The sequence below is a fragment of the Lithobates pipiens genome, unplaced genomic scaffold (genome assembly GCF_037356315.1).
Source record: "Lithobates pipiens isolate NorthernLeopardFrog02 unplaced genomic scaffold, aLitPip1_a1.2 Scaffold_19, whole genome shotgun sequence".
Classification (NCBI taxonomy): Eukaryota; Metazoa; Chordata; class Amphibia; order Anura; family Ranidae; genus Lithobates; species Lithobates pipiens.
Genome location: NW_027507764.1, coordinates 507,424,056 through 507,434,651, shown reverse-complemented (window position 1 = coordinate 507,434,651; position 10,596 = coordinate 507,424,056). Strand labels below are relative to the sequence as shown.

Below are 10,596 nucleotides of genomic sequence, written 5' to 3'. Positions count from 1 at the left end.
TCTTACACTTGCTTGATTAGTTACGAAGTTCAGACCAACAGGGTTTTTTCTCCTCATCTCTTATGGGTGTGCCAAAACTGGAAGATCTCCAAGATTCTGTTCCAGACTGACTCCTGCTACAACAAGGTCCTTCACAATTGTTTTCATTCTTTTTTTATGTTCTTAATAATATAAAATAAATTGAAGATCCAATGGTGGGATTGTTGCCCCCATGCAACTGATACACCACCAGGTGTGAACACCTAGGAACTCTATGACAGTCTTAAGAAAGCATATTCCTTACTCTAGTGGTCAATATATATATATATATATATATATATATATATATGTTATTAACATGCACAATATTTAAACCCAAAAGCAAAAATGTTACACATTGCAACTTACCAGTACTCAGCGGTGGCTGCATTAGCATTGTATTGGGTGTTCTTTTTCCTTTATTTTCACCTGCTAATCATGCCAGTAACATACTTCTTGCAGGGGATGACAATGCAGATTCCTTGAACTGTATCTATGAAGGAGCAGTATGGTCACACTAGAATGCTCTCCTGATTTGGGCTATAAGCAGCTCATCGCCATTATATAGAGGAAGGGTAACTGTAGTTCACAGAAGATAGCCAGTAAAGCTCATACTATTATTTGAGATTTCATTTCAGTTCACAGGAAGTTACAAGGACTCAAGATCAATTGGTATTTTTCTGTATTTGCACAAAAAAATAAAGTGAATGCCGCCACCACATTTATGGATCGGTAAGTTGCAATATATAAAATCCTTATCCTAAGGTCTAGACATACTTTAACGACTGTAGAAAAAAAAAAAACGTTATTCTTATAGGGTGTGCTGAGCCAAGAAGCAGTTATTAAGAAGGAAGCAGAGTCTGCATACATAAACAAATAAACAAATATGGCTGCTTCCATGTCAATATATTTATAGACAGAGAGAAACACGTTTTTTGTTTTTTTTTTCCTTTGGCCTCATTCACAAAGGCAGCAAGGGTGGTGGCAAAAACAGGATGTGGAGCCACGGTTTTATTGCTCCCTCAAGAAATACATGTGTCTGCTCAGGGCTGTACACATACCGTGGCAAAAATGAAACCCTCTGTCATGTTTGGTGAGCAGTATTGCCACCAAATACCAGTAAATGGTGCTAAATTTTCATCGTTAAAGGAGGCAGTTTGGATGGAACATATCAGCTCCCAGGCATCTGTCAAATGCCCTCTGTTGCCACCCATGCAAACAAGACCATAGTGCTAAGTTTATCTTCATCTTTTCTGCTACTACCTTGAAGTGTATTATCAGCTGGGGTAGACTGACCTTATAATGCTTTTTCAGGTTTGTACTGAAGACATGTTAACAAAGATAACACAAGATTATTGATTAAAAGAAATAACTAAACAAAACCATTATAGAGACACAAAACAATATATAACCGAATATCAGTTTTAACACTTCTGGAGAAAGAATGAAATGTTTGTGAAAACACAAATGACCATTTACACTGGAAACCTTCAGGCCACTTGATGAGTCAACCAACAACTTGGTTTTCCCGATGTTGACAAGCCACCATGATATGGAACAACTCCGTTGCTCTAGATTCTTTGTTCAAAATCCAAAAGGAAGTCTATCCCTTCAAAAACCTTTAACAAGAAGCTTCCTGGAGTCCTCCTAAACAGTTAACGAAGAAAGGATGATTAAGACAAGTCCAATCTAGGAGAGCAGTGGCCAAAATCCAGCCAGTGCGAGAAAAGGATGACAGGTGGGAAGCATCACTGCTCTAATGGACGAGTTCAGGCTGATTCTCCACAAATGGCAGTACTCCGCTGACATAGTAAGCTATGCCGAGAGAAAGTAGAGCAATAACAATGAGGAGGAGGAGCACCCTCCAGAATCCCAGATCCTCCACAAATTCCTGCCAAGTGGTGCGAAAGCTGGACAGGACTCCTTCCCCCTGCTGCAAGTTTGGGTTCAGGAGGGAATGGCTTTCCATAGCACTGTAAAAGAAGCAGACAAGTCAGAAAACACACAGCAAATATCCAATATATGTACACAACACATCACATGCAGGGAAAGCCTTGTCAGCCAAAGCAGGGAAAGTTGAGGTGTGCAATGGTTTGGGGGGGGGGAGGGGGGTTCATCCTTAACTTGATCTGTTCAGAAAAGTGGCGCTAGACAGAAGGCCCCATTTACACGAGTGTACCTTTGCATATAGCCCCATGTGAAGGGAAATATATGCCTGCAAGGGTTGCATTTAGTCCCATCCATGTCTTTTAAGAGGCAGCAGCTGCAGACACAGCTTCTTCCCAAAAAACATGAATGGCGTTGCCTGTATGCATACAACACCTGTTTATCCCATGCAGACATAGAAAGCCCTTCTCTCAGGTGTGTGCAAAGGTATGCCAGTATGGGCTTAAGAAAAAGATCTGCGCACAGACCACTTCTGCACAAATACAGGTTAAAAAGCATATTATATGTAACTGGTCAGCAACAAGTCAGACAGCTTTAGAGTGAAGCCTTGAACCTGGCCTGATTAAATATGTACAAAGATTGGTTATTTTAAAGAAAAAAAAAAAGACAATAACTGTATGTACTATAAAAGTATGATCCAATTGGCTCCAACGGGGGAAAATAAAATACCAACCTGATCCCCCAACAGGCAATCTCATATTCCCTGGATCAACTTTATCTATAAATATTAGTATCCCCTTATATATTTTTTGAATAAAAAAAAAAAAAAAAAGGCCTGGATTATTTTAAACAATCTACTAAGCTGGCTAGAACCAGCTCTTGAGGGACACATTCCACGTTGACAGACTATATACAGTACTAGCACTGGTGTGCATCCCTGGATTCCCTGGCTTGTGTGTACGCCATTCCCTACCAGAACATGACTAATTGGAGACATCTACTGGTAAGATCGGGAAATGACCATGAAGCCACTAAATAAAGAAGAGAGCATCAAGAATACTAAACTAGAGCTTATATAAATAGACTAAACAAGTGATAGAGTTTAAATCACATAGGAGGGCAATGTTTATAAACTAAACAGAATATTTGTGACAAATCCTAATGATTTTCTGACCATTTTTGTTTTCAAAAATAATGCATGGCGTTTGCATGTTCTCCAGGGGTCAAGTCCTGGGGGAAAAAAAGTGTGGGAACTCCCACCCAAGATTCACTCCCCCACCAAAAAAATAAATAAAAAAAATGATACGCTCATATGCACGAATGCTTCAAAAGTGGTATTTTTCATCCAATTTTCATATTGTGTGTATGAAGCTTAACTGTCAGTACATTAAAAAAAAACAATTCTCAATAAACATAAATACGGTAATTCTCTGAATAATCAGCGAGGAGTGCATCATGAGAGGTCTGACTAAATAAAATCTCTTAGCAGCAGGGACCTCATCTACCCATCAGCTAGCTATGATTGACAGGTAGATCGAAGCGGAAGCTGTTATGGGGCCCCCTGCTGGCAATGCCTGAATGGTCAGGTGTGCGGCACTTACTATTGCGAGCTGTGTCGGCAGCTGCTGGTGTAGCACCTGCCACACAGCTCGCATGCTTCAAAGTCTTGCAGGACACGGCTGCTAACGGGAACTGAGTTCCTGTTGTGGAAAAAGTACAGGAACTCTGTTCCCATAGGACTTGAGCCCTGATGTTCTCCCTGTGCTTGTATGGACTACCTTTGGGTACTGCAGTTTCCTCCCACAGGCCAAAAGACATGCTGAATGGATAACTGTCATCTTCCCACATTGGCCCTAGTATGTGTGTGTGTGTATGTATGCATTTGAAGTAGGAATCTTAGATTGTAAACTCCTTGTCGGCAGAGACTGATGCGAATGCACAATATGTAAAGTGCTGTGTAATTTGTTAGCGCTATAAAAATAGATTATAAATAACTAAAGTTGCACCATGATCCATATCTGGGACACTTGCTTGCGTTGCATGCCCCCCCCTACAAACAGATTAAAAACAGTCTGATTAGACATTTCCTAACTGCGGCTAGATCGGTTATTGTCAGATGCTGGTGCCAATCTGACCCAGCAAACTTAGCTGCCTGGGCTTGTGAAATGTATCAAATTGAGTATATGCAAAATCTGATAGTTTGGGATGAAGACAAATCTGATTCTCACAATCTTATATGTAGTGTCTGGAATCATTTCCAGTACTCATTACCACTAACGTGGTTTAGCCTCCCGAGTTATTCCAGGATCCTCTAAACAGTTTGTTGCCCCTCTGTTGGTTTAAGTAGGTACTTCTTGCCCTCTCATCCCTCTCCCCTCACCTCCCTTTCCCAATTTTAATTATTGAATTTTGTGCGTTTTATTTTTTACCCACTCTCTTTTTCTGTTCTCTCTCTCCTCTTTCGTCATTTCTGGACTTATTCTTTTTATTACACTATTGCTGTTCTGGTTTTCGGAGGTGCTCTGTTTCACAGATAATCATTTGTTAATGTCCTACCTGCAAAAAATATTTGTTTTTTGCCTCACCTATGAATGGCCTTTGCAGCAAAGAGCACATGAAAGGGCAATCAATGCATGCAAAACAAAATCAAAGAAATTTCCAGCTCAATTTACCAACCAGCCTTCAACCAAATTATCCTAACAGTATGCATTAACAACACGGGTTTCATTTGCACACATTTGTTAAATACATGTGTAAGCTACAGAGCCCTGTCAAGGCCCCCCAGTATTTTCTGTAGTCATCTAAAATTTTGAGAGCCTCCACAGTGGATTACATGTGTTTTCCTATCCATAATAATGCATGTGCTTCCACTGTGGGGCTCTGTAGCTTACGCATGTATTTTTCAAACATATGCAAACTGAACCCCTGTTTTTAACTCGTACTGTTACGATAATTCAGTTGGTTGCAGGCTAGGTGGTAAGTTGAGCTGGGAATTTCTTTGGTTTTGTTGTGGATCTGTTTTATCCCCTACTTTTATGATCTGTGTTTCGGTCATCTGTATGTTCTTGGTCGAACTTTGGAATGATGGTTGTTTTCCCATTTCATGCAAATATGGGTTTGTTGTTTCTGATGCTTGTCATTATATTCTTTACCTATATGTGCGTGTTTGGATACGTCAATGTTCCTTTGATAAGTTTGTATTTGTTTTTGTATCTTATTTATACCTATAAACTCAATAAAATTTGATTAAAACATAAATAACTAAAATTCATTTTTTAAATGGGTTTTTCCTCGATCATGACTGCCATCTCTTGGTCTTGTACTGAGCAGGTAAGGGCTGGGGGAGGTGATGTATTACTGCAGCCCCTGAATGGCTTATAGCAAGGCTCTTTAGCCGGTTGCAAAGGAACAAACCCAAAAAATATTGAATTTTTGGATTTACATACACTGTAATAAAATCTGTTTACCTTCAGTGTCTGTCAGTAGACGGCAGTTTTGTGGAAACACATTGGATCAGAGAGTCTTTGTAGCGCCACTCAGCTTTTTGGACGAATTACATTGTCACCAGACAATTTTTTCATGGCTGAATTTTCTGCCTTGCTGTAAGTGTAACCTTTACAAGCATTTTAATAAACTTATGTGGTTTTACACTGAGGCTTTTTCTTTCCTTATATAGGATTTCCTGAATCTTGGAGTTCTATCTTTGGTTGTGATATTCAGACAGGTGGTCATATTCCACAGCGAGTCTGATCTCTATAATAGGGATCCACCATGGTAAGAGGCCAACTTTACTTTATCAAACATATTTTAGTTACATAGTAGGTGAGGATGAAAAAAAGACACAAGTCCATCCTATGTGTGTGATTATATTTCAGTATTACATTGCAAATCCCTGTATGATGCGATCGTTCAGGTGGTTATCTACCGTAATAGTTTCTTGAAACTATCATTGCCCCTTCGCTGAAACCACCGCCTGTGGAAGGGAATTCCACATCCTTGCCACTCTTACAGTAGAGAACCCTCTACGCAGTTTAAGGTTAAACCTCTTTTCTTCTATTTTAATGAGTGGCCACAAGTCTTGTTAAACTCCCTTTTGCGGGGTCACCAGTATGGTATTTGTATATTGAAATCATATCCCCTCTCAAGCATTTCTTCTCCAGAGAGAATAAGTTCAGTGCTCGCAACCTTTCCTCATAACGAATATCCTCCAGACCCTTTATTAGCTTTGTTGCCCTTCTTTGTACTTGCTCCATTTCCAGTATATCCTTCCTGAAGAATGGTGCCCAGAACTGGACAGCATATTCCAGGTGCAGCCAGACCAGAGTCTTGTAGAGCAGGAGAATTATTTTATCTCTGGAGTTGATCCCCTTTTTAATGCATGCCAATATTCTGTTTGCTTTGTTAGCAGCAGCCTGAGCCTATCTACTAGGACCCCCAGGTCCTTTTCCATCCTAGATTCCCCCAGAGGTTCTCCCCCCAGTCTATAGATTGCATTGATATTTTTGCCACCCAAGTGCATTATTTTACATTTTTCTACATTGAACTTCATTAGCCATGTAGTTGCAGATCCCATTCATTTGTTCAGCTCTTTTTGCAAGGTTTCCACATCCTGCCGAGAAGTTATTGCCCTGCTTAGCTTAGTATCATATGCAAATACAGAGATTGAACCGTTTACCCCATCCTCCAGGTCGTTTATGAACAAATTAAATAGGTTTGGTCCCAGCACAGAACCCTGGGGAACCCCACTACCCACCCCTGACCATTCCGAGTACTCCCCATTTATCACCACCCTCTGAACTCGCCTTGTAGCCAGTTTTCAGTCCATGTACTCACCCTATGGTTCATGCCAACGGACCTTATTTTGTACAGTAAATGTTTATGGGGAACTGTGTCAAATGGTTTTGCAAAATCCAGATACACCACGTCTACGGGCTTTATCTAGCTGGCAACTCACCTCCTCATAGAAGGTTAGTAGATTGGTTTGGCAAGAACGATTCTTCATTAATCTATGCCGATTACTGCTAATGATACCGTTATCATTAATAAAATCTTGTATATAGTCCCTTATCATCCCCTCCAAGAGTTTACATACTATTGATTTTAGGCTAACTGGTCTGTAATTCCCAGGGATGTATTTTGGGCCAGTTCATTAGTGCTACATTGCTTTTTCTCCAATCAGCTGCAACCATTCCAGTCAGTAAAAAATTAGGAACAATGGTCTAGCAATTACTTGACTGAGTTCCCCAAGTACCCTTGGGTGCAAGCCATCTGGTCCTGGTGATTTATTAATGTTAAGTTTCCCCAAGTCTAATTTTAATTCTGTCCTCTGTTAAGTCATTGGAAATTACTTCCAAGTGGAATCCAGTAGACATCTTGCAAAATGTCAGCGCTTTTCAGCATAGGAGATTAATGCAGAAATCTGTCTGAAAGATTCCACATGCTGCATCTTTGCTCATGAATATGAACCTTGTGCAATATAATTGTTTGTCACATAAGGCACGATTTTTTCATACATAGATTGTTTATTCATATGTACTGTTTTGAGCACCTTGGAGTGTCAACTATACACTAATCTAGCAGCAGTCTCAATTTATTATGGCAATTTATCTCACAAACTATTATTGTGTACACATAAGTCACTTTGTTCAAATACACTGTGTTACATACTTTAACACAGGGAATAGCTCAACATTTATAGTATTAGTATTTGTTACCTTCAGTGTCTGCCTTTCACTTAAAAAATTAGGAACTCAGCTGATTTCTGTGATATATGATCGCCTGCTGGGGACCAGTCAATAATATACAGAAATGGTCTCTAACCCAAACTAGAACAAGGAACTTATCAAAGGAGAGGACTGAAGAAAAAAAAAATGAAGTGGATGAACATTTAGGGTGCCCAAGGAACACATAAAACATTATATAGCAATAAGGGGATTTACTCCACTAAATATATATATTTTGTATGATGCGAATTAGGATGCGGTGCCTTATTAAATGTCCTATGATATCCTATTCTAATACAAACGAATTATCAAATGAGTATATATCGTTTTGCTATAGGATACTCAAGCTTAATTTTTTGACAGGTTGGGGGTACCCATTGAAGTAAAGTCAGAAACCCATTTTAAGTTTTGGAACATAACAGAGTATGTTCACCAATTCAAGTATAAGAAAAGCCTAACTATTGTTAAAATGTACACTCCACCTTCCTCCCATACCATAAAAAAAAAAAAAAAAAAAAGATCTGTGTACTTACCTATTTTTTTTTTTTTATCTGGTCCTGTGTCGTGATGCAGCATCTCTGGCTCCCCTGTGTCAGTGAGAAGCTGCGGCAGGGGAAAAAAAAAAGGGAGTGCCAACAACAGCTGGGCCAGGGCTGCCTAAGGATACTCATGGTTTTGGGGTATTCACAAAACTCTCTTAAACAGGGTAGCCAAAGTTGTAGGATCATGTGGCACCGGGCGAGATGACATCACTGAGAGCAAGACAAAGGAGCGTGCCCTGAGTCCCATCTACCAGTGCGCATGCTCCGGAATGCCATTGCAACCCACCAGAGACATCATCATCGGCCTGATCCAAACCTTGTAAAGATGGGGGAAAAGGAAAGAGGGGCTGGAGGGTAACCAACCCCCGGGACTTTTGAACCGGTACCGGATAAAGAAACAAGATAATCACGTGCTAAAAAAAATAAATCAATAGAATTTTATTAAGAATACAAATACCAAAAAATGCTTCCTAAAAAGAGGGAGTATGGATATATGTAACAACTACTCAAGTACAAAAAATGGTACAGATTCACAGATCACCATACATGTTACCAAACTTGTACAAAAGTATGCTGCATTTCTCTCTACATGTTTCGCTCTCTTGAGCTTCCTCAGAATGTTGCAGCATATATAGTTACAGAGAAGACTGAAAGATAGAATAATAAATAGATAAATACACTTCACAAGTACATATGAAGAATCTGAAACAAAAATTTCTATAATAGTCTGAGTATCTGCCTCAATCAAGATTGCTGATCCCAGCAGATACAGCTTTAGATCAAATTATCAGATACAAGGGCATATGCTATGTCATGATCAGTAAACAATGACAGATATATATTAATATGTCAGAAAATGTGTAAAAAATACATCATTCCTAATAGTGAAAAAACAGAATAAAGCAATTCAATTTTGAATACATACAACATATGGCCGCCTTACCCTGTGGGTCATAACTCCATGCTTGGTACACAATTGATCAAGGAATGACTTTTTGTGTGGAAAGAGTCCCACAGATACGAATGCGCCAAACGAGAAAACTCGATATCCCCTGGCAGTCTGCAGAGGCACGAGATATATAGTAGAATGAACAAGAGATATAATGTAATGTTTCAAACAAAAAACAAACACATATTTATCCCAAAAGGGACATACCTAAGAGGTGTCAGAAGTATAGGCATTCATTGAGCCAAATTTTGACTGTAGAGGGCAGTGTGCCTCAAGAATGATCAGGATGATGTCAGATGCTGAGTGTAATTGAATCCTCTAGATAGATAATTAGCCTATAAAAGTTGAAGACAAAAACGTTTTATTACAGTGGTATGCTATCTATTTGATAGGGAACAACAAATGTTCCACAGCCTAATTAAATAAGTTTTGTTATATATCATTTAAAAAAGCTCATATATGAAAATGTCAAACAGTGATTCAGTAGGCAGACTGTACCTTTCCGCGAGAAAGAATGAGAAAGACTGATGATTTATCCAGACTGCTCCAAAAGGGGATCCTTCACCGTCAATTGCCAAATAGGCAATGACAGTGAAGGTGTTTTATCTCGTGGCTCCAGCCCGGCGGCGTCTGACATCACCGCCGGGCTGCGGGCGTGTTTTTCAAGATGATTGCCCTAATTGTGAGAAGTTTTTAATCTGCGCATGCGCGAACGACGTAGTGCACGTCGGTGTAGCGCATCGGCCATTTTTGAAAATGGCAAACATTAGGGTATTGCAACCATGTATGTGGCGCCTGCGCGGATGACGCAAATTGCGTCATTCACACGCTGGCATCCATGATGGAAAATGTCAAAAATGCCCATTCAAATACACAGACCGGGAGAAGCGCTAGGTACAGGGAGAGAGACGGAACGGCGAGATAGAGACACCAGCATCCGTCATCACCAAATCTCCTGAGGAGAGACATAGGCGAATCAACCAGTGGGCACACGCCCGCAGCCCGGCAGTGACGTCAGACGCCGCCGGGCTGGAGCCACGAGATAAAACACCTTCACTGTCATTGCCTATTTGGCAATTGATGGTGAAGGATCCCCTTTTGGAGCAGTCTGGATGAATCATCACAGTCTTTCTCATTCTTTCTCGCGGAAAGGTACAGTCTGCCTACTGAATCACTGTTTGACATTTTCATATATGAGCTTTTTTAAATAATATACAACAAAACTTATTTAATTAGGCTGTGGAACATTTTTTTGTTCCCTATCAAATAGATAGCATACCACTGTAATAAAACGTTTTTGCCTTCAACTTTTATAGGCTAATTATCTATCTAGAGCAGGGGTCTCAAACTGGTGGCCCCCCAGCTGTTGCAAAACTACAAGTCCCATGAGCCATTGCAAGGCTCACAGTTACAAGCATGACTCCCACAGGCAGAGGCATGATGGGACTTGGAGTTCTGCAACAGCTGGAGGGCCGTC

The 10,596-nt window shown here is 40.1% G+C and overlaps 1 protein-coding gene across 2 annotated transcripts in view; it reads right to left on the bottom strand.

The window, feature by feature from the left end:
• Positions 1-633: 633 nt before the first annotated feature.
• ANKRD46 (ankyrin repeat domain 46) overlaps positions 634-10,596 on the bottom strand; it is a 53,002-nt gene continuing 43,039 nt past the window's right edge. For both annotated transcript variants that reach the window (XM_077493106.1, XM_077493107.1), the window contains one exon: positions 634-1,991. In XM_077493106.1, coding sequence (XP_077349232.1) covers positions 1,775-1,991 — 217 coding nt within the window. In that variant the 3' untranslated portion in view covers positions 634-1,774. The remainder of the gene's footprint in view (positions 1,992-10,596) is intronic.